Source organism: Oncorhynchus keta, chromosome 35 (genome assembly GCF_023373465.1).
Source record: "Oncorhynchus keta strain PuntledgeMale-10-30-2019 chromosome 35, Oket_V2, whole genome shotgun sequence".
NCBI classification, from domain to species: domain Eukaryota; kingdom Metazoa; phylum Chordata; class Actinopteri; order Salmoniformes; family Salmonidae; genus Oncorhynchus; species Oncorhynchus keta.
Window position 1 is genome coordinate 9,319,658 of NC_068455.1, and position 25,402 is coordinate 9,345,059.

General features: G+C 42.1%; 1 protein-coding gene across 2 annotated transcripts in view; it reads right to left on the reverse strand.

The window, feature by feature from the left end:
* LOC127915830 (synaptosomal-associated protein 25-B-like) overlaps positions 1 to 25,402 on the reverse strand; it is a 92,194-nt gene that overhangs the window by 9,280 nt on the left and 57,512 nt on the right. For both annotated transcript variants that reach the window (XM_052496429.1, XM_052496430.1), the window contains exon 4: positions 6,068 to 6,116. In XM_052496429.1, coding sequence (XP_052352389.1) covers positions 6,068 to 6,116 — 49 coding nt within the window. The remainder of the gene's footprint in view (positions 1 to 6,067; positions 6,117 to 25,402) is intronic.

Genomic DNA, 25,402 nt, shown 5'->3' on the forward strand with positions numbered 1-25,402 from the left:
CAAACTGCTAGGGCCTAGGAAAGAGAGGACCCCTATGAGCACAAGATGTTGACAAGGCGTGTTTAGGGTAGAAAATATGTATTTTTTTGTTTGACAAAACGTTGAAAATACTTATTTTAACCAATTTAGGTTACTGGGACAGTGTATTGAAAACCAGATTGGGGGGGGGGAGAGGGAGCAAGTGATAAACAGACAGATGAGAGAACCAGGATGAGTGAAGGAGGGGTGTAGATTAACTGAACAAGTGTTGTGAAGCAGTGGATGAGGTGAAAAGCATTATGGGGGATGCAAGCAGAATGTTTGAATAAAATGTAAGTTGGGTAACAACAGTAATGACCTCACCCCAAGAGCTTGCCCTAACCACTGATATAGGGTCAGATATGGGTCAATTCCTTAAATGGTGTGTTGGGTTAGCATTGTGGGTACTCTGATCCTAGACCTGTAGTTTGGGTCAACATCTACCTGGAGTGGGTCCAGGGAGAGAGCGGAGTGGTCTGTAGCATAGGCAAGGCAGGGTAAGGGAATTCATGGCTGGGCTGGCTTGTTGATGTGTGGACATTTGTAAACAATCCCTGGGTTGTGGCGATGCGGAAACAACTCACAATGTTTGAGACAGATACACATGTCTCTGGTTACTGGACACAGAATGGACACAGACACAAGATGAAATAGGGAACTGGATGTTGAGCAGTGAACTAGACTTCAAGACTGCTTCAAAGCTGCTTCAAGACTGCTTCTGTGCTTTCTGGCTACTTCTTCCCTTTCCCCCTTCTACATATTCAGTGTCTTTCTTCTTGAGTTATTTTTCACTCACTCACTCACTCACTCACTCACTCACTCACTCACTCACTCACTCACTCACTCACTCACTCACTCACTCACTCACTCACTCTCTGTAGTGTGACCATCTGCAGTCAGATAGTGGGAACAGTATTGTTATCCTCTCTGGCGTCTCTGTCGCCCCCAACAACACTACCACACATATAAGTAGCCTCCCCAGGTAATCCCATGGAAAGTGAGGGATTGGATTAGAGAAGAGGGGGAATGTGTGAGAGAGAGAAAGAGATGGGCATCTTTACACAGTACCACTCTGATCCTAAACTAATCAATGGTAACAGTTGGGATAGCCAATCAGATCAGTTCTGAAGTCACTCCACAGGTCCTGTTTACAAAAAGCTCTGGCACCTGGTTCTAGAATCTCTGGAGGTGGACTCTCTTCAACACTGGCACCTGGTTCTAGAATCTCTGGAGGTGGACTTTCTTCAACACTGGCACCTGGTTCTAGAATCTCTGGAGTTGGACTCTCTTCAACACTGGCACCTGGTTCTAGAATCTCTGGAGTTGGACTCTCTTCAACACTGGCACCTGGTCTAGAATCTCTGGAGTTGGACTCTCTTCAATACTGGCACCTGGTTCTAGAATCTCTGGAGGTGGACTCTCTTCAACACTTGCACCTAGTCTAGAATCTCTGGAGGTGGACTCTTATCAACACTGGCACCTGGTCTAGAATCTCTGGAGGTGGACTCTCTTCAACACTTGCACCTCGTTAGAATCTCCTCAGGTGGATTCTCTTCAACACTTGCACCTCGTTAGAATCTCCTCAGGTGGATTCTCTTCAACACTGGCACCTGGTTCTAGAATCTCTGGAGGTGGACTCTCTTCAACACTGGCACCTGGTTCTAGAATCTCTGGAGGTGGACACTCTTCAACACTGGCACCTGGTTCTAGAATCTCTGGAGGTGGACTCTCTTCAACACTGGCACCTGGTTCTAGAATCTCTGGAGGTGGAATCTCTTCAACACTGGCACCTGGTTCTAGAATCTCTGGAGGTGGAATCTCTTCAACACTGGCACCTGGTCTAGAATCTCTGGAGGTGGACTCTCTCCAACACTGGCACCTGGTTCTAGAATCTCTGGAGGTGGAATCTCTTCAACACTGGCACCTGGTTCTAGAATCTCTGGAGGTGGACTCTCTCCAACACTGGCACCTGGTTCTAGAATCTCTGGAGGTGGACTCTCTCCAAAACTGGCAACTGGTTCTAGAATCTCTGGAGGTGGACTCTCTTCAACACTGGCACCTGGTCTAGAATCTCTGGAGGTGGACTCTCTTCAACACTGGCACCTCGTTAGAATCTCCTCAGGTGGACTCTCTTCAACACTGGCACCTGGTCTAGAATCTCTGGAGGTGGAATCTCTTCAACACTGGCACCTGGTCTAGAATCTCTGGAGGTGGACTCTCTCCAACACTGGCACCTGGTTCTAGAATCTCTGGAGGTGGAATCTCTTCAACACTGGCACCTGGTTCTAGAATCTCTGGAGGTGGACTCTCTCCAACACTGGCACCTGGTTCTAGAATCTCTGGAGGTGGACTCTCTCCAACACTGGCACCTGGTTCTAGAATCTCTGGAGGTGGACTCTCTTCAACACTGGCACCTGGTCTAGAATCTCTGGAGGTGGACTCTCTTCAACACTGGCACCTCGTTAGAATCTCCGCAGGTGGACTCTCTTCAACACTGGCACCTGGTTCTAGAATCTCTGGAGGTGGACTCTCTCCAACACTGGCACCTGGTCTAGAATCTCTGGAGGTGGACACTTCAACACTGGCACCTAGTTAGAATCTCTGGAGGTGGACACTCTTCAACACTGGCACCTGGTTCTAGAATCTCTGGAGGTGGACTCTCTCCAACACTGGCACCTGGTCTAGAATCTCTGGAGGTGGACACTCTTCAACACTGGCACCTAGTTAGAATCTCTGGAGGTGGACTCTCTTCAACACTGGCACCTGGTCTAGAATCTCTGGAGGTGGACACTCTTCAACACTGGCACCTAGTTAGAATCTCTGGAGGTGGACTCTCTTCAACACTGGCACCTGGTCTAGAATCTCTGGAGTTGGACTCTCTTCAACACTGGCACCTGGTTCTAGAATCTCTGGAGGTGGACTCTCTTCAACACTGGCGCCTGGTCTAGACTCGCTGGTGCTGAGGTAATTTAAATCTGGGAATTGATTGCTCTGTGGTTGTGACGATTGCAGCGAACGGGATGTTAGTACCATTACTCAGGAAGCCAGAGAGAAAAGCAATATGTTCCACTGACAGGCCTATTAGGTGATGTGTGGAACCGAGCCGGGGGCAGGATGCCGTCCCATGGAGTTGAACACACAAATGAAACCCCTGCCATGCTGGAACCTGGGAGAGAGCAACACACTGAACGTTGGAGATGTAAATACCAAGAATAGAGCTGATATGATTGCTTTCTCCACATGTCAGAGAGGCATAACATGTGTTCTACAAAATACATTTATGTATTTATGTTGAAACACTGCATTGTGTCCAAATGAATGCAGAAGGGGCTGTGAATGCTCAGTTTAGAAAGACTGTGCTTCTGTTACAATGTAACTTCCTAGTTCTATACCATACTAACATTATTCAGTGGTCTAATGAAGAGCTGGGACTGTCTTTCTTACTGCCATGAGACAACCATGACTGAAGAGCTGGGACTGTCTTTCTTAATGCCATGAGACAACCATGACTGAAGAGCTGGGACTGTCTTTCTTACTGCCATGAGACAACCATGACTGAAGAGCTGGGACTGTCTTTCTTACTGCCATGAGACAACCATGACTGAAGAGCTAGGACTGTCTTACTTACTGCCATGAGACAACCATGACTGAAGAGCTGATGTCCGTACACCTGAAGAAGGAAGTCTACTTAGTTAAACTTCTCAGTCTGCTTTGTATTCTGGATGGAAACAATTGAGGTCAACATAAAGGTAAGAACCTGACAAGATAAATAACCTAATACAACCAACTAGTGCTATCAAGCTGCTTCTCCTGCCTAACCAACCAGTACTATTAAGCTGCTTCTCCTGCCTAACCAACTAGTACTATGAAGTTGGTGTTGGAGTCATGGAGACGTTGGTGAACAGGGAGTACAGAACGGGACTTAGCAAACACCACTGAGGGGCCCCTCTGTTGAAAGTCGCGTGGTGGATGTGCTGATGTGTCACCTGGGGGTGGCCCGTCAGGAAGTCCAGGATCCAGGTGCAGAGGGAGGTGTTAAGTCCCAGGGTCCTTAGCTTAGTGAGGAAGTTGGAGGGCATGTTGAATGCTGAGCTGTAGTCATTGAACAGCATTCTCACATATGTGTCTTTTGAGCAGGTGGGAAAGGGCATTGTGCAATAGAGATTGCATCATCTGTGTTTCTGTTGGGGTGGTATGGAAATTGGAGTGGGCCCAGGGTGATGGTGTTGATGTGGGCCATTGTAACAGTTTAACTTCCGTCCCCTCGCCCTGACCCGGGCTCCTCTGCACACATCAACAACTGACACCCACGAAGCATCGTTACCCATCGCGCCACAAAAGCTGCGGCCCTTGCAGAGCAAGGGGAACAACTACTTCAAGGTCTCAGAGCAAGTGACGTCACCGATGGAAACACTATTAGCGCGCACCACCGCTAACTAGCTAGCCATTTCACATCGGTTACACCATGACCAGCCTTTCAAAGTAATTTAGATCGGAACCTTGGCACTCTTGGGCACAGGGACTATGGTGGTCGGCTTGAAACATGTTAGTATTACAGACTGAGTCAGGGAGAGGTTGAAAATGTCAGTGAAGACACTTGCCAGCTAGTCAGCTCATGCTCTGAGTACTCATCCTGGTAATCTGTCTGAATGTTAACCTGTTTAAAGGTCTTCCTCACATCGGTTATGGTGAGTGTGGTCGCACAGTTGTCCGTAACAGCTGGTGCTCTCATGCATGGTTCAGTGTTGCTAGCCTCGAAGCGAGCATAGAAGGCATTTAGCTCCTCTAGCAGGCTCACGTCACTTGGCAGCTCGTAGCTGGGTTTCCCTTTGTAATCTATGATAGTTTGCAAGCCCTGTCACATCCAACGAGCATTATAGCCGGTGTAGTAGGATTCGACCTTGGTCCTGTTTTGACAATTTGCCTGTTTGATGGTTCGTCGGAGGGCGTTGCAGGATTTCTTATAAGCATCAGGATTAGTATCCCGCTCCTTGAAAGCGGCAGCTCTAGCCTTTAGCACAGTGCGGGTGTTTCCTGTAATCCATGGCTTCTGGTTGGGATATGAATGCACAGTCACCGTGTGTACAACTTCGTCGATGCACTTATTGATGAAGCCGTTGCCTGAGGTGGTATACTCCTCAATGCCATTGTATGAATCCCGGAACATATTCCAGTCTGTGCTAGCAAAACAGTCCTGTAGCTTAGCATCTGCTTCATCTGACCACTTCCGTATTGAGCACGTCACTGGTACTTCCTGATTGAGTTTTTGCTTCTAAGAAGGAATCAGGAGGATAGATATGCGTCTCTGTGTGTGGAGTAAAGGTGATCTAGAGATTTTTCGCCTCTAGTTGCACAGGTAACATGCTGGTAGAAATTAGGTAAGACAGATTTCAATTTCCTGCATTAAAATCACCAGCCACTAGGAATCAGTACTATCAGGCTGCTTCTCCTGCTTAACCAACCAGTAATATCAAGCTGTTTCTCCTGCCTAACCAACCTTATCCATATGATCCACGTCCACAAGGTTCCATTTCCTTAACCAAAGCCTTAACCCAGGGATTCTACAAATGGTCTCCCGTTTGAGTGCATGTGAATGAGATGTTTTGTCATTACCAGTATAACTGATCAGTGTGTCCTCTCAGTAAAGAGGAGGTGCTATCAACTAACAACTTCACCTCTGACCCGCAAGGCAACATGTTTCTTGTAACCATGCCTTTTCTCAGATACGCCATTGAGTCAACAAGCAGTTCAATACTACAGCTCATTGTTACTTCCTACTGAGGAAATGTACTATACTTCTTATAAGACAAAGATACAAGCAAGACAGCAAACAGTTCAGACATTATATATTACAGAAATAACTGAGTTTAAAATCCCTGGTACTTTTAACTTTCAACCTGCACATAGTATACTAGCACTATGCAAATAGAGTTCAGTACATTACAGTGTAGGACAGCATAGTACAGCGTAGTACATTATATTTAGTTTATATAGTCATGTACAGTTGTCCAATATTAGAGTGTATTATTGTGTCTCTATAAGGACTTACCTCCTTGCTCATCCAGCATAACCAGAGTCCTGATACCAGCATCTTTACTCTACACACCCCAGGTCAGAAGAAAAGAGGGGGGTGAGATAAGATAGGTCAGCAGTGAAATCAAGCAGTTCAGTGTGAACAGAACACAGCAGTAGAGATCAGACAGTTCAGTGTGAACAGAACACGGCAGTAGAGATCAAACAGTTCAGTGTGAACAGAACACGGCAGTAGAGATCAGACAGTTCAGTGTGAACAGAACACGGCAGTAGAGATCAGACAGTTCAGTGTGAACAGAACACGGCAGTAGAGATCAGACAGTTCAGTGTGAACAGAACACGGCAGTAGAGATCAGACAGTTCAGTGTGAACAGAACACGGCAGTAGAGATCAGACAGTTCAGTGTGAACAGAACACAGCAGTAGAGATCAGACAGTTCAGTGTGAACAGAACACAGCAGTAGAGATCAAACAGTTCAGTGTGAACAGAACACAGCAGTAGAGATCAAACAGTTCAGTGTGAACAGAACACAGCAGTAGAGATCAAACAGTTCAGTGTGAACAGAACACGGCAGTAGAGATCAAACAGTTCAGTGTGAACAGAACACAGCAGTAGAGATCAGACAGTTCAGTGTGAACAGAACACGGCAGTAGAGATCAAACAGTTCAGTGTGAACAGAACACGGCAGTAGAGATCAGACAGTTCAGTGTGAACAGAACACAGCAGTAGAGATCAGACAGTTCAGTGTGAACAGAACACAGCAGTAGAGATCAGACAGTTCAGTGTGAACAGAACACAGCAGTAGAGATCAAACAGTTCAGTGTGAACAGAACACGGCAGTAGAGATCAAACAGTTCAGTGTGAACAGAACACGGCAGTAGAGATCAAACAGTTCAGTGTGAACAGAACACGGCAGTAGAGATCAGACAGTTCAGTGTGAACAGAACACGGCAGTAGAGATCAAACAGTTCAGTGTGAACAGAACACGGCAGTAGAGATCAAACAGTTCAGTGTGAACAGAACACGGCAGTAGAGATCAAACAGTTCAGTGTGAACAGAACACGGCAGTAGAGATCAGACAGTTCAGTGTGAACAGAACACGGCAGTAGAGATCAAACAGTTCAGTGTGAACAGAACACGGCAGTAGAGATCAGACAGTTCAGTGTGAACAGAACACAGCAGTAGAGATCAAACAGTTCAGTGTGAACAGAACACAGCAGTAGAGATCAGACAGTTCAGTGTGAACAGAACACAGCAGTAGAGATCAAACAGTTCAGTGTGAACAGAACACGGCAGTAGAGATCAAACAGTTCAGTGTGAACAGAACACGGCAGTAGAGATCAAACAGTTCAGTGTGAACAGAACACGGCAGTAGAGATCAGACAGTTCAGTGTGAACAGAACACGGCAGTAGAGATCAAACAGTTCAGTGTGAACAGAACACGGCAGTAGAGATCAGACAGTTCAGTGTGAACAGAACACAGCAGTAGAGATCAAACAGTTCAGTGTGAACAGAACACAGCAGTAGAGATCAAACAGTTCAGTGTGAACAGAACACGGCAGTAGAGATCAAACAGTTCAGTGTGAACAGAACACGGCAGTAGAGATCAGACAGTTCAGTGTGAACAGAACACGGCAGTAGAGAAATGGAGGAAAACTGACAGTTAAAATTAGATCACTTCCTCAAGACGTATTGATCCAAACATGACAACATGGATCGTCACCCGATTCCATATATGATGCACTATATAGGGCAGGGTTCCCAAACCTGTGGCCCACGGGTTGAATTTGGCCCCCAGGTCATTTTATTGGTCCATTTAAGTGTTTATTACATTTTTTATTATTGGACATACAGTGAAAACACCAGCAAATCAGCTCCAATTGATTTTAATTTTGTAAATCTGTTCCAAATTATTCCCACGCATATTCCCACAAGAGCATCTGCTCTTTCCATGAAATAGACTGACCAGGTGAATCCAGATGAAAGTCCCTTACTGATGGCACTTGTTAAATCCATTTCAATCAGTGTAGACGAAGGGGAGGAGACATGTTAATTAAATAATGATTTTTACGCCTTGAGACAATTGAGACATGGATTGTTTATGTGTAACGTTCAGAAGGGTGACGCACAACAGCTTCCTGTGTTTATCACAAATGGTCATTCACCACGAAGGACATCCAGCCAACTTGATACAACTGTGGGAAGCATTGATGTAAACATTGGACCAGCATCCCTGTGGAACACCTTCGACACCTTGTAGAGTCCATGTCCCAATGAATTAAGGCTGTTCTGAGGGTAGGGGGTGCAACTCAATAGTAGGAAGGTGTTCTTAATATTTTGCACACTCAGTGTATATCTGATCATATACAAATGTAAGCTAAGTTTGAAATGATTACATTTTAATCAAATATTATATATATATTTAGGCTTCTTCCGGTCAATTTGCAGTCTACAATTTTTTTGTAATTATGTTCCAGCCCGCTGACCATCTGCTTAAGAAAAAGAAAATGTCTCTCGGCTGAATGGAGTTGATGATCCCTGCTAAAGACAATAGGGTACAATTTGGGATGGATCCCGTATGGGACATGGTTTATAGATAGAGTCAATGTACATGTTATCCATGAGGTGTTCCGTGGTGACGCAGTGTATGTTACCAGTGCTGAAGTAGAGAGTAACACATGTAAATGTCAGAAGTTTTTGATTTCATAAAAAATTATCTTATTGTAATTCTGCCTTCTCAAACCAATGTGGGAATTTTTCATAAACATAAAACATGGTTTAAAAAAAGTCTGTGCCAAAGTCTGGTGTCTCTCTCTGATTAATGGATATTATGTTATAGATCTGATAGTAACCTCATCCATGTTCCTTTAAACTGTTAGCTCTGAGGGTATTGTCAGCAGTAATCATATGCCCATAGAATTGAATGCCACCGTTTGCAATGAAACTGTCGGTCTTAGGAAGAAATCCACTGTGGGCAGCCCACTCAGTACCATTGGCTCCAATGTAAACGCCACTGACACGTCTACCTCGGATCCGCCTCTCAGAATAGTACTAAAAACAAACAAGCAAACCAGAAAAGGACAACAAATAGCTCATATTAACATATGTAGACTGAAAGAAAGGTTAATGAAATTGGCAACTTTACTCAAATCAGAAAAGGTTCATATTCTGTCCATCTCTGAAACACACTTAGATCATTCATTTGATTATGCAGTAGTATCTACACATGGTTATAGCATATACAGGAAAGATAGGAATGCAAATGGGTGAGGTATTGCTATACATGTATTTTTTTTACTGTATTTTCCAATGTATTATATATTATGTTATGTATTATATTTTGTATTGTGTATTGTATTATGTATTGTATTATGTATTGTATTTTGTATTGCATTATGTATTGCATTATGTATTGTATTATGTATTGTACTATGTAGTGTACTATGTAATGTACTATGTATTGTATTTTGTATCATATTATGTATTGTATTATTGATTGTTATGTATTGTATTATGCATTTAGTTATGTATTGTACTATGTTATGTATTGTCTTACGTATTATGTATTGTGTTATGTATTGTATTTCATATTGTATTATATTTTATATTGTATTATGTATTGCATGCTGTATTGTATTTTGTATGTGTTATGTATTGTATTTTGTATTGTATTATGTATTGTATTATGTATAATGTTATGTATTTTATTTTGTATTGTGTTATGTATTGTATTATCTAGTTTATTATGTAGTGTACTATATATGGTATTATGTATTGTATTTCGAATTGTATTATTGATTGTAATGTATTGTCTTATGTATTGTATTATGTATTGTATTTTGTATTGTATTATGTATTGTATTATGTAGTGTATTGTATTTTGTATTGTGTTATGTATTGTATTATGTATAATGTATAATGTTATGTATTTGATTTTGTATTGTATTATGTATAATGTATAATGTTATGTATTGTATTATGTATATTATGTATGATATGTATTCTATTTGTTCCGTTTTGTTTCCTGTTTGGATCCTAATAAAAAACACTAAAGACTCAGAGCTATGGTGATAGATGCAACATGACTACCTCTGAGCAAAACAAGGCTCTATTGGTAAACAATACAACAAAAAAATCCTATTTGGCACAAAGTGGATCTGATCACAACTGCTGGATGTATGATAGTGAGCTATTAGACCGACTCAGAACACAATATATATAAGGATGACAATGAAGCTCCTACTTGCTTGTTTGTTTTCCACCGTAATTTGCAAATAATTTGAAAATAAATTCATTAAAAATCCTACAATGTGATTTTCTGGATCTCATTTTGTCTGTCATAGTTGAAATGTACCTATGATGAAAATTACAGGCCCCTCTCATCTTTTTAAGTGGGAGAACTTGCAATAATTGGTTGCTGACTAAATACATTTTGCCCCACTGTACCAAGGAATGTAAAGAGATATTCCTTGACACATTCACTCACGCACGCTCACACACACAATTTGCCTTTCTGCAATTCCGAGCATCCTATCCCCTCATCTCAAATTCAACTGACGGTAGAAGGTTCCTTCCCTAGGACCTTCTTCTCCAATGTGTTTGGAAAAGGAGACGAGGAAAGAGGATGTGAGGAATCAAGGAAAGATGAACTGAGAACCATAGAGACAACAGAGAGGACACCCTTGCACCTGTCTTTTCTTACAACACTCTTGGCTGTCCCCATAAGAGAACCCTTTGAATTGGCTGTCCCCATATACATTCTCCTCATTCAAACTGAATTACCTTTTTTGGTTCCGGGTAGAACTCTTTGAGGGGAAAAATATAATTTCAGAAATGCTTTGCTGTGTTTTTACTTGTCTCTTGTTATATGCTAGTTTTTTTTATAACCTGATACAAACTATTCTTTGTATGACTTAATCATAAGACTGGAAAGTATAAAGTATAACTAAGAGCAGTTGAGTTTTGCAGGATTGCGGGGGAAAGAAACCTATGGAGAACAAAGACATTCTTCCCGCCCAAAACTCCATCATCCAAAAGTTGGGAATTAATTAAACAATATTTCTGTAAATCCAAGTGGTTGGAGTGGTCCGTGGGTACTTGAAGAACAATTATATCAGATCAGTTGTGTTTTGGGATCTCATGAAGGATAGTAGAACATCGTAAATGTATCTTTGAACGTGTATATTTCCCAGTGATCAGATTCACATCCAAATGTGGGGAATGAATATGATTAAATATGAAACTATTTGTGAGAAGATGTAATGTGATGTTAGCCTCCTAAATGAGAGAATACTTTTTCATATGAAGTCTTAAGTTAGGGATAGTGTCCTTTTTTTCAGAATTTCCGCCTGACAGACGTGCCCAAGGTAAACTGCCTGTTACTCAGGCCCAGAAGCCAGGATATGCATATAATTGGTATCATTTGGTTAGAAAACACTTTGAAGTTTGTAAAAATGTTAAACTAATGTATGAGAGTATAACACAAGTGATATGGTAGCCAGAAATCCAAAGAAAAACCAACCGGACATTATTATTTTTTGAGATACCATGCTCTTTCAATGGATAGCTATGGGTCCTATGTAATTCCAGGTCCCATATTGCAATTCCTATGGCTTCCACTAGATGTCAACAGTCTTTGTTCAAGGTTTCAGGCTTGTAACTTGAATGATGAAGAAGTAATATGAGTTTGGATAGAGAGAGTCAACTTTGAAAATCAGTCTTGGTGCACGCCATGGAGAGGACGACACTAGCTTATTTTATTTTCCTATTGAATATACTTCTTTCCGTATGAAATATTATAGTTTATTTACATTTTAGGGTACTTGAGGGTTGCATAGAAACATAGTTTGACTTGTATGAACAAAGAATAAGGTGTAGTTTTTCGGGTTCCTATCTTGGCATGTTGAACGAGTGGATTACTGAAATCGATGGCGCCAACTAAACAGACTTTTTGGGATATAAACAAGGATTTTATCTAACAAAATGACCATTCATGTTGTAGCTGGGACCCTTGGGATTGCAAACAGAGGACGATTTTCAGAAGTAAGTGATTCATTTAATCTCTATTTGTGATTTTGTGAAGCCTGTGCGGGTTGAAAAATATATTGATGTGGGGTGCCGTCCTTAAACAATGGCATGGTATGCTTTCACCGCAAAGCCTTTTGTAAATCTGACAATGCAGTTAGATGAACAAGAATTTCAGTTTTCAACCGATATAAGATACTTGCATGTTCATAAATGTTTAATATTATGATTATTTATTTGAATTCATTCAAATTGATTCATAGGCTATTCATAGGCTAGGTTGTAGCAACCTCATAATGGGTATAGAGAACATTAGAGTATCATGTAGTAGCCTAAACCTATCGATGTTACATTGAGCTGGGTGAATGGAATTTGAATGACAGTCATCCATTATAATGTAATAGAAGTAAGTTCGTTATGATGAAGAACAAAAAAAAATTGTCCTCCCTGATCTGAAATGGCACAGAGCACCACTGGAATGCACTGACTGTAAGAGCGTCTGCTAATTTACTAAAATGTTAATATGTAAATGTTGAGAGACAGGCCTAATGACATGACCGATCACATCTATCAGACTTCTTTTTTTTCCTGTCAGTACTCACACATCAACAACGGATCTATGAAACCGTTGAGGTAGAGGATATGTGGCCGACTCTTTTCTCTGTATATATCAATGATGTTGCTCTTGCTGCGGGCGATTCCCTGATCCACCTCTACGCAGACGACACCATTCTATATACTTTCGGCCCGTCATTGGACACTGTGCTATCAAACCTCCAAACGAGCTTCAATGCCATACAGCACTCCTTCCGTGGCCTCCAACTGCTCTTAAACGCGAGTAAAACCAAATGCATGCTTTTCAACCGATCGCTGCCTGCACCCGCATGCCCGACTAGCATCACCACCCTGGATGGTTCCAACCTTGAATATGTGGACATCTATAAGTACCTAGGTGTCTGGCTAGACTGCAAACTCTCCTTCCAGACTCACATCAAACATCTCCAATCAAAAATCAAATCCAGAGTCGGCTTTCTATTCCGCAACAAAGCCTCCTTCACTCACGCTGCCAAGCTTACCCTAGTAAAACTGACTATCCTACCGATCCTCGACTTCGGCGATGTCATCTACAAAATGGCTTCCAACACTCTACTCAGCAAACTGGATGCAGTCTATCACAGTGCCATCCGTTTTGTCACTAAAGCACCTTATACCACCCACCACTGCGACTTGTATGCTCTAGTCGGCTGGCCCTCACTACATATTCGTCGCCAGACCCACTGGCTCCAGGTCATCTACAAGTCCATGCTAGGTAAAGCTCCGCCTTATCTCAGTTCACTGGTCACGATGGCAACACCCATCCGTAGCACGCGCTCCAGCAGGTGTATCTCACTGATCATCCCTAAAGCCAACACCTCATTTGCCGCCTTTCGTTCCAGTACTCTGCTGCCTGTGACTGGAACGAATTGCAAAAAATCGCTGAAGTTGGAGACTTTTATCTCCCTCACCAACTTCAAACATCAGCTATCCGAGCAGCTAACCGATCGCTGCAGCTGTACATAGTCTATAGGTAAATAGCTCACCCTTTTTCACCTACCTCATTCCCATACTGTTTTTATACTGTTTTTATTTATTTACTTTTCTGCTCTTTTGCACACCAATATCTCTACCTGTACATGCCCATCTGATCATTTATCACACCAGTGTTAATCTGCAAAATTGTATTATTCGCCTACCTCCTCATGCCTTTTGCACACATTGTATATAGACTGCCCATTTTTTCTACTGTGTTATTGACTTGCTAATTGTTTACTCCATGTGTAACTCTGTGTTGTCTGTTCACACTGCTATGCTTTATCTTGGCCAGGTCGCAGTTGCAAATGAGAACTTGTTCTCAACTAGCCTACCTGGTTAAATAAAGGTGAAATAAAAAAATAAAATAAAAATGTGGGTGGGAAAGAGGGTTAACATCTTCTGGCTTTGCATTATGACTTGCATAGGTTTTGTTCAAAGTGCTTCTGGAATCAACAGAAAGGAAGATAGAGGAAAAACAGGTTGACGTACATGTCCTCTCTTTGAATCTGACAGGGACATGTGTGTGTTTAACGTTGCACATCCCGGTTCATTCTGTGAAGTCACCACTCACTTCTCCTCACCTATACAGTAGTAGGGCTCTAACAACTTACTCTGTTGCTATGACTACCAGTCCTCAGGACGGAGTGAATCACAAACACCTGTGTTGGGGGTCGAGAGTGCTCCATGATATGGCTCCCTAGCCCACTATTTATGTGCAGAAAGACTTTATCAGAGAGAGAGGGAGACGAGAGGGAGAGAGAGAGAGAGAGAGAGAGAGAGAGAGAGAGAGAGAGAGAGAGAGAGAGAGAGAGAGAGAGAGAGAGAGAGAGAGAGAGAGAGAGAGAGAGAGAGAGAGAGAGAGAGAGAGAGAGAGAGAGAGAGAGAGAGAGAGAGGGAGAGAGAGAGAGAGAGAGAGAGAGAGAGAGAGAGAGAGAGAGAGAGAGAGAGAGAGAGAGAGAGAGAGAGAGAGAGAGAGAGAGAGAGAGAGAGAGAGAGAGAGAGAGAGAGACAGAGAGACAGAGAGAGAGGTGTGTTACTGGCAGTAAGATGGCAGAGATTTTCTTTGATTTTATCGATGTCTCCTGTACTGATCTGCAATTGATATGACAACGAGCCCCCCACCCCTGTATCCCCTTGCTGCCGAGCCATTGGATGGCTGCATGACATATGATATTCATACCTTGGCCCGGACTACAGTAGGCTACTAAATAACATTTCCAGTGGCACACTGACTCACCCAATGATGAAGATGAAGCCATAGGCTACTAGTCATGGTGATGGCAGATGCACTTTGGATTATTTTTGTTGTTTCTATTGGTTCAACAGACAGATTAGTCTTCTGTTTTTCAACGGTAGGCAAGTTCTTTCCAAACTGTATGTTTTTCTTGCAAACGTCATTTGAAATTCACGAAAGGCAAACTGCAAACTACCATAGAAATATAATCTATAGATGGCAGTTCCCATTCAAGTAAGGACTTGTACCCATGAGTTTAACACTCAAATTGCCAGGGTAAGAGGTTCAAAAACCCTTCTATGGATTAAATGTCTATGGCCACAACTCAACACGCTGTATATTTGATCTGCATGCTGCCCAAATGGCTGCTTTCCCGACTGTAGGCAACTAGTAACTAACAAAATAAAGGAAACACTTGAGTAAATGAGAGATACAAAATGGATGATATGGCATGGTTTAGGTCCACCTGTAGAATCTATGCCAAGGAGCATTGAAACTGTCCTGGCAGCTCAAGGTGACCAAACATCGTTTTAAGTCACATTAAATATGAAAGTATTCAGACCACTTGACTTCTTCCACATTTTGTTACGTTACAGCAATGATTCAATCGTTTTTTTCCCCTCATCAATTGCAAGCCCTGCCACATCTGATGAGCATCAGAGATGGTGTAGTAGGATTCAATATTAATCCTCTATTGATGCTTTGCCTGTTTGATGGTTCATCTGAAGGTTTAGTATGATTTCTTATAAGCGTCCGGATTAGTGTCCCGCTCCTTGAAAGTGGCTGCTCTCTGCCCTTTAGCTCTGTGAGGATTTTGCCTGTACTGCATGGCTTCTGGTTGGGATATGTACGAACGTTCCCTGTGGAGACGACGTTGTCGATGCACTTATTTATGAGCCCGGTGACTGAGGTGGTAAACTCCTCAATGCAATTTCATGAATCCCAGAACATATTCCAGTCTGTGCTAGCAAAACAGTCCTGTAGTGTAGCATCCACTGACCACTTCCCTATAGACCGAGTCACTGGTACTTCCTGCATTAGTTTTTGCTTGTAAGCAGGAATCAGGAGGATATAATTATGGTCAGATTTGCCAAATGGAGGGCAAGGGAGAGCTTTGTACGCGTCTCTGTGTGTGGACTAAAGGTGGTCCTCTGGTTGCACATGTGACATGCTGGTAGAAATTAGATTAACATGCATTTAAGTTTGCCTGCATTAATGTTCCCGGCCAATAGGAGTGCCACCTCTGGACGAGCATGTTCTTGTTTACTTACACAGCTCGTTGAGTGCTGTCTCAGTGCCAGCATCGGTTTGTGGTGGTAACTAGACGGCTACAGAAAATATAGATGAAAACTCTCTTGGTAGATAGTGTGGTCTACAGCTTATCACCTTGAGCACCACATGTTATTGACAAATAGACACACACCCCCACCCCTCTTCTTACCAGAAGTAGCTGTTCTGTCCTGTCGATTCACTGAAAACACAGCCAACTGTATACAGTATTATCTGTGTCGTCGTTCAGTCACAACTTGGTGAAACATAAGATATTACAGTTTTTAATATCCTGTTGGTAGGATAGTCTCGAATGGAGATCATCCAGTTTATTCTCAAGTTTATACCTATAACATGATGCAGCCACCACTATGCTTAAAAAATGGAGAGTGATACTCAGTAGTGTTGTATTGGATTTGTCCCAAACAAAACATTTTGTATCCAGGACAAAAAGTGAATTGCTTTGCCACATTTTTTGCAGTATTACTTTGGTGCCTTGTTGCAAGCAAGATGCATGTCTTGTAATATTTTTATTCTGTACAGGCTTCCTTCTTTTCCCTCTCTCAATTAGGTTAGTATTGTGGAGTACCTACAATGTTGCTGATCCATCCTCAGTTTTCTCCTATCACTACAATTAAACTCTGTAACTGTTTTAAAGTCACCATTGGCCTCATTGAAAATCCCTGAGCAGTTTCCTTCCTCTCCGGCAACTGAGTTAGGAAGGACGCCTGTATCTTTGCAGTGACTGGATGTATTGGTACACCATCCAAAGTGTAAGTTAATAACTTCACAGGGGCCTCCCGAGTGGCGCAGTGGTCTAAAGCACTACATTGCAGTGCTAGCTGTGCCACTAGGGATTCTGGGTTCGAGTCCATTTTCTGTCGCAAGCGGCCGTGATCAGGAGACCTATGGGTTGGCACACAATTAGCCCAGTGTTGTCCGGGTTAGGGGAGGGCTTGGCCGGCAGGGATGTCCTTGTCCCATCGCGCATCAGAGATTTCTGTGGAGGGCTGGGCGCAGTGCACTCTGACACGGTTGCCAGGTGTACAGTGTTTCCTCCGACACATTGGTGCGGCAGGCTTCCGGGTTAAGTGTGCATTGTGTCAAGAAGCCATGCGGCTTCGTTGGGTTGTGTTTCGGAGGACGCATGGCTTTCAACCTTCGTCTCTCCCAAGTCCACACGGGAGTTGCAGCGAAGAGACAAGACTGTAACTACCAATTGGATACCATGAAATTGGGGAGAAAAAAAGGGGTTAACAAAAAAAAATATTCAAAGGGATATTCAATGTCTGCTTTTTTATTTCTACCAGTCTACCAATAGGTCCCCTTCTTTGCGAAGCATTTGAAAACCTCCCTGGTCTTTGTTGATGAATCTGTGTTTGAATTTCACTGCTCGACTGGAGGACCTTATAACGTTATGCGTGGGGTACAGAGATGAAGTAGTCATTCGAAAATCTTGTTCAACAGTATGATTGCACACAGATTGAGTCCATTGAGTAACTTACTATATGACAGAGTCCATGTAACTTATTATATGACTTTGTTAAACACATTTTTACTCTTGAGCTTATTTAGACCTGCCATAACAAAGGGGTCGAATACTTATTGACATTTCAGCTTTTCATTTTTTATCATACATAACATAAAAATAAAAAAACTTAATTCCACTTTGACTTTACTGAATATTGTGTGTAGACCAATTCGTAATTGAAAACATTTTTGATTCAGGTTACAACATAACAAAATGTGGGAAAATCAAGGGGTGTGAATACTTCCTGAAGGCACTGTATCTAATATATAGTGTACAATATAAACGGTACATATATATTATTATAATAATAATGTTTGCTCCCACGGGCCTGGGCCTCCCACGGGCCTGGGCCTCCCACGGGCCTGGGCCTCCCACGGGCCTGGGCCCAGGGGCTTCAACCCCGGTAAGCCCCTGCAGTAATCCGGCCCTGTTCAGACCATGAATGATTTAGTGCAGGTCATTTTAATACAGCAAGCATACCTACATATAGATTTGAGAAATGTAGAGAAAGTACGAGGCACGGAAATAGGCTTGATGGCACCAGATGCTTCTCTTCAACATGTATTATTTATGGTTCAATTTCACATAATGACCCAATTACATGGAGACATATGACACTGCTATGACTGTGTATTTGAAGCTGACACTTTCCCACCAAACATTCAGTAGGAGCAGTCCACCATTTCAACAGAGTCCTGCTATAACAGACTATAATACTGTCTGTCTCTCCCTCCACCATTTTAACAGAGTCCTGATATAACAGACTATAATACTGTCTCTCTCCCTCCACCATTTTAACAGAGTCCTGATATAATACTGTCTCTCTCTCCCTCCACCATTTCAACAGAGTCCTGATATAATACTGTCTCTCTCTCCCTCCACCATTTTAACAGAGTCCTGATATAATACTGTCTCTCTCTCCCTCCACCATTTCAACAGAGTCCTGATATAACAGGCTATAATACTGTCTCTCTCTCCCTCCACCATTTCAACAGAGTCCTGATATAACAGACTATAATACTGTCTCTCTCTCCCTCCACCATTTTAACAGAGTCCTGATATAACAGACTATAATACTGTCTGTCTCTCCCTCCACCATTTCAACAGAGTCCTGATATAACAGACTATAATACTGTCTGTCTCTCCCTCCTCCATTTTAACAGAGTCCTGATATAACAGACTATAATACTGTCTCTCTCTCCCTCCACCATTTCAACAGAGTCCTGATATAACAGACTATAATACTGTCTGTCTCTCCCTCCTCCATTTCAACAGAGTCCTGATATAACAGACTATAATACTGTCTGTCTCTCCCTCCACCATTTTAACAGAGTCCTGATATAACAGACTATAATACTGTCTCTCTCCCTCCTCCATTTTAACAGAGTCCTGATATAACAGACTATAATACTGTCTCTCTCTCCCTCCACCATTTCAACAGAGTCCTGATATAATACTGTCTCTCTCTCCCTCCACCATTTCAACAGAGTCCTGATATAACAGGCTATAATACTGTCTCTCTCTCCCTCCACCATTTCAACAGAGTCCTGATATAACAGGCTATAATACTGTCTCTCTCTCCCTCCACCATTTCAACAGAGTCCTGATATAACAGACTATAATACTGTCTGTCTCTCCCTCCACCATTTCAACAGAGTCCTGATATAACAGACTATAATACTGTCTCTCTCTCCCTCCACCATTTCAACAGAGTCCTGATATATCAGACTATAATACTGTCTCTCTCTCCCTCCACCATTTCAACAGAGTCCTGATATATCAGACTATAATACTGTCTCTCTCTCCCTCCACCATTTCAACAGAGTCCTGATATATCAGACTATAATACTGTCTCTCTCTCCCTCCACCATTTCAACAGAGTCCTGATATAACAGGCTATAATACTGTCTCTCTCTCCCTCCACCATTTTAACAGAGTCCTGATATAACAGACTATAATACTGTCTCTCTCTCCCTCCACCATTTTAACAGAGTCCTGATATAACAGACTATAATACTGTCTCTCTCTCCCTCCTCCATTTCAACAGAGTCCTGATATAACAGACTATAATACTGTCTGTCTCTCCCTCCACCATTTTAACAGAGTCCTGATATAATACTGTCTCTCTCTCCCTCCACCATTTCAACAGAGTCCTGATATAATACTGTCTCTCTCTCCCTCCACCATTTTAACAGAGTCCTGATATAATACTGTCTCTCTCTCCCTCCACCATTTCAACAGAGTCCTGATATAATACTGTCTCTCTCTCCCTCCACCATTTTAACAGAGTCCTGATATAATACTGTCTCTCTCTCCCTCCACCATTTCAACAGAGTCCTGATATAACAGACTATAATACTGTCTCTCTCCCTCCACCATTTTAACAGAGTCCTGATATAACAGACTATAATACTGTCTCTCTCTCCCTCCACCATTTCAACAGAGTCCTGATATAACAGACTATAATACTGTCTCTCTCTCTCCCTCCACCATTTCAACAGAGTCCTGATATAACAGACTATAATACTGTCTCTCTCTCTCCCTCCACCATGTCAACAGAGTCCTGATATAATACTGTCTCTCTCTCCCTCCACCATGCCAACAGAGTCCTGATATAATACTGTCTCTCTCTCCCTCCACCATTTTAACAGAGTCCTGATATAATACTGTCTCTCTCTCCCTCCACCATTTCAACAGAGTCCTGATATAATACTGTCTCTCTCTCCCTCCACCATTTTAACAGAGTCCTGATATAATACTGTCTCTCTCTCCCTCCACCATGTCAACAGAGTCCTGATATAACAGACTATAATACTGTCTGTCTCTCCCTCCACCATTTTAACAGAGTCCTGATATAACAGACTATAATACTGTCTCTCTCTCCCTCCTCCATTTTAACAGAGTCCTGATATAACAGACTATAATACTGTCTTTCTCTCCCTCCACCATGTCAACAGAGTCCTGATATAATACTGTCTGTCTCTCCCTCCACCATTTTAACAGAGTCCTGATATAACAGACTATAATACTGTCTCTCTCTCCCTCCTCCATTTTAACAGAGTCCTGATATATCAGACTATAATACTGTCTCTCTCTCCCTCCACCATTTTAACAGAGTCCTGATATAACAGACTATAATACTGTCTCTCTCTCCCTCCTCCATTTTAACAGAGTCCTGATATAACAGACTATAATACTGTCTCTCTCTCCCTCCTCCATTTTAACAGAGTCCTGATATAACAGGCTATAATACTGTCTGTCTCTCCCTCCTCCATGTCAACAGAGTCCTGATATAATACTGTCTCTCTCTCCCTCCACCATGTCAACAGAGTCCTGATATATCAGACTATAATACTGTCTCTCTCTCCCTCCTCCATTTCAACAGAGTCCTGATATATCAGACTATAATACTGTCTCTCTCTCCCTCCACCATTTTAACAGAGTCCTGATATAACAGACTATAATACTGTCTCTCTCTCCCTCCACCATGTCAACAGAGTCCTGATATATCAGACTATAATACTGTCTCTCTCTCCCTCCTCCATTTCAACAGAGTCCTGATATATCAGACTATAATACTGTCTGTCTCTCCCTCCACCATTTTAACAGAGTCCTGATATAACAGACTATAATACTGTCTCTCTCTCCCTCCTCCATTTTAACAGAGTCCTGATATAACAGACTATAATACTGTCTCTCTCTCCCTCCACCATTTTAACAGAGTCCTGATATAACAGACTATAATACTGTCTCTCTCTCCCTCCACCATGTCAACAGAGTCCTGATATAATACTGTCTCTCTCTCCCTCCTCCATTTTAACAGAGTCCTGATATAACAGACTATAATACTGTCTGTCTCTCCCTCCTCCATTTTAACAGAGTCCTGATATAACAGACTATAATACTGTCTGTCTCTCCCTCCACCATTTTAACAGAGTCCTGATATAACAGACTATAATACTGTCTGTCTCTCCCTCCTCCATTTTAACAGAGTCCTGATATAACAGACTATAATACTGTCTGTCTCTCCTCCACCATTTTAATAGAGTCCTGATATAACAGACTATAATACTGTCTCTCCCTCCTCCACCATTTCAACAGAGTCCTGATATAACAGACTATAATACTGTCTCTCCCTCCTCCACCATTTCAACAGAGTCCTGATATAACAGACTATAATACTGTCTCTCTCTCCCTCCACCATTTCAACAGAGTCCTGATATAACAGACTATAATACTGTCTCTCTCTCCCTCCACCATTTCAACAGAGTCCTGATATATCAGACTATAATACTGTCTCTCTCTCCCTCCACCATTTCAACAGAGTCCTGATATAACAGACTATAATACTGTCTGTCTCTCCCTCCACCATTTCAACAGAGTCCTGATATAACAGACTATAATACTGTCTGTCTCTCCCTCCACCATTTTAATAGAGTCCTGATATAACAGACTATAATACTGTCTCTCCCTCCTCCACCATTTCAACAGAGTCCTGATATAACAGACTATAATACTGTCTCTCCCTCCTCCACCATTTCAACAGAGTCCTGATATAACAGACTATAATACTGTCTGTCTCTCCCTCCACCATTTCAACAGAGTCCTGATATAATACTGTCTGTCTCTCTCTCCCTCCACCATTTCAACAGAGTCCTGATATAACAGACTATAATACTGTCTGTCTCTCCCTCCACCATTTTAACAGAGTCCTGATATATCAGACTATAATACTGTCTCTCTCTCCCTCCACCATGTCAACAGAGTCCTGATATAACAGACTATAATACTGTCTGTCTCTCCCTCCACCATGTCAACAGAGTCCTGATATAACAGACTATAATACTGTCTCTCTCTCCCTCCACCATTTCAACAGAGTCCTGATATAACAGACTATAATACTGTCTCTCTCTCCCTCCACCATGTCAACAGAGTCCTGATATAACAGACTATAATACTGTCTCTCTCTCCCTCCACCATTTCAACAGAGTCCTGATATAACAGACTATAATACTGTCTCTCTCTCCCTCCACCATTTTAACAGAGTCCTGATATAACAGACTATAATACTGTCTGTCTCTCCCTCCACCATTTTAACAGAGTCCTGATATAACAGACTATAATACTGTCTCTCTCTCTCTCCACCATTTTAACAGAGTCCTGCTATAACAGACTATAATACTGTATGTCTCTCTCTCCACCATTTTAACAGAGTCCTGCTATAACAGACTATAATACTGTCTGTCTCTCCCTCCACCATTTTAACAGAGTCCTGCTATAACAGACTATAATACTGTCTGTCTCTCCCTCCACCATTTCAACAGAGTCCTGATATAATACTGTCTGTCTCTCTCTCCCTCCACCATTTTAACAGAGTCCTGATATAACAGACTATAATACTGTCTGTCTCTCCTCCACCATTTCAACAGAGTCCTGATATAACAGACTATAATACTGTCTCTCTCTCCCTCCACCATTTCAACAGAGTCCTGATATAACAGACTATAATACTGTCTCTCTCTCCCTCCACCATTTCAACAGAGTCCTGATATAACAGACTATAATACTGTCTCTCTCTCCCTCCACCATTTCAACAGAGTCCTGATATATCAGACTATAATACTGTCTCTCTCTCCCTCCACCATTTCAACAGAGTCCTGATATAACAGACTATAATACTGTCTCTCTCTCCCTCCACCATTTCAACAGAGTCCTGATATAACAGACTATAATACTGTCTCTCTCTCCCTCCACCATTTCAACAGAGTCCTGATATAACAGACTATAATACTGTCTCTCTCTCCCTCCTCCATTTTAACAGAGTCCTGATATAATACTGTCTCTCTCTCCCTCCTCCATTTTAACAGAGTCCTGATATAACAGACTATAATACTGTCTCTCTCCCTCCACCATTTTAACAGAGTCCTGATATAACAGACTATAATACTGTCTCTCTCTCCCTCCACCATTTCAACAGAGTCCTGATATAACAGACTATAATACTGTCTCTCTCTCCCTCCTCCATTTCAACAGAGTCCTGATATAACAGACTATAATACTGTCTCTCTCTCCCTCCACCATGTCAACAGAGTCCTGATATAATACTGTCTCTCTCTCCCTCCACCATTTCAACAGAGTCCTGATATAATACTGTCTCTCTCTCCCTCCACCATTTTAACAGAGTCCTGATATAACAGACTATAATACTGTCTGTCTCTCCCTCCCTCCATTTCAACAGAGTCCTGATATAATACTGTCTCTCTCTCCCTCCTCCATTTTAACAGAGTCCTGATATAACAGACTATAATACTGTCTCTCTCTCCCTCCACCATGTCAACAGAGTCCTGATATAACAGACTATAATACTGTCTGTCTCTCCCTCCACCATTTTAACAGAGTCCTGATATAACAGACTATAATACTGTCTCTCTCTCCCTCCTCCATTTTAACAGAGTCCTGATATAACAGACTATAATACTGTCTTTCTCTCCCTCCACCATGTCAACAGAGTCCTGATATAATACTGTCTGTCTCTCCCTCCACCATTTTAACAGAGTCCTGATATAACAGACTATAATACTGTCTCTCTCTCCCTCCTCCATTTTAACAGAGTCCTGATATATCAGACTATAATACTGTCTCTCTCTCCCTCCACCATTTTAACAGAGTCCTGATATAACAGACTATAATACTGTCTCTCTCTCCCTCCTCCATTTTAACAGAGTCCTGATATAACAGACTATAATACTGTCTCTCTCTCCCTCCTCCATTTTAACAGAGTCCTGATATAACAGGCTATAATACTGTCTGTCTCTCCCTCCTCCATGTCAACAGAGTCCTGATATAATACTGTCTCTCTCTCCCTCCACCATGTCAACAGAGTCCTGATATATCAGACTATAATACTGTCTCTCTCTCCCTCCTCCATTTCAGCAGAGTCCTGATATATCAGACTATAATACTGTCTCTCTCTCCCTCCACCATTTTAACAGAGTCCTGATATAACAGACTATAATACTGTCTCTCTCTCCCTCCACCATGTCAACAGAGTCCTGATATAACAGACTATAATACTGTCTCTCTCTCCCTCCACCATTTTAACAGAGTCCTGATATATCAGACTATAATACTGTCTCTCTCTCCCTCCTCCATTTTAACAGAGTCCTGATATAACAGACTATAATACTGTCTCTCTCTCCCTCCTCCATTTCAGCAGAGTCCTGATATAACAGACTATAATACTGTCTCTCTCTCCCTCCACCATTTTAACAGAGTCCTGATATAACAGACTATAATACTGTCTCTCTCTCCCTCCACCATGTCAACAGAGTCCTGATATAATACTGTCTCTCTCTCCCTCCTCCATTTTAACAGAGTCCTGATATAACAGACTATAATACTGTCTGTCTCTCCCTCCTCCATTTTAACAGAGTCCTGATATAACAGACTATAATACTGTCTGTCTCTCCCTCCACCATTTTAACAGAGTCCTGATATAACAGACTATAATACTGTCTGTCTCTCCCTCCTCCATTTTAACAGAGTCCTGATATAACAGACTATAATACTGTCTGTCTCTCCCTCCACCATTTTAATAGAGTCCTGATATAACAGACTATAATACTGTCTCTCCCTCCCTCCACCATTTCAACAGAGTCCTGATATAACAGACTATAATACTGTCTCTCCCTCCTCCACCATTTCAACAGAGTCCTGATATA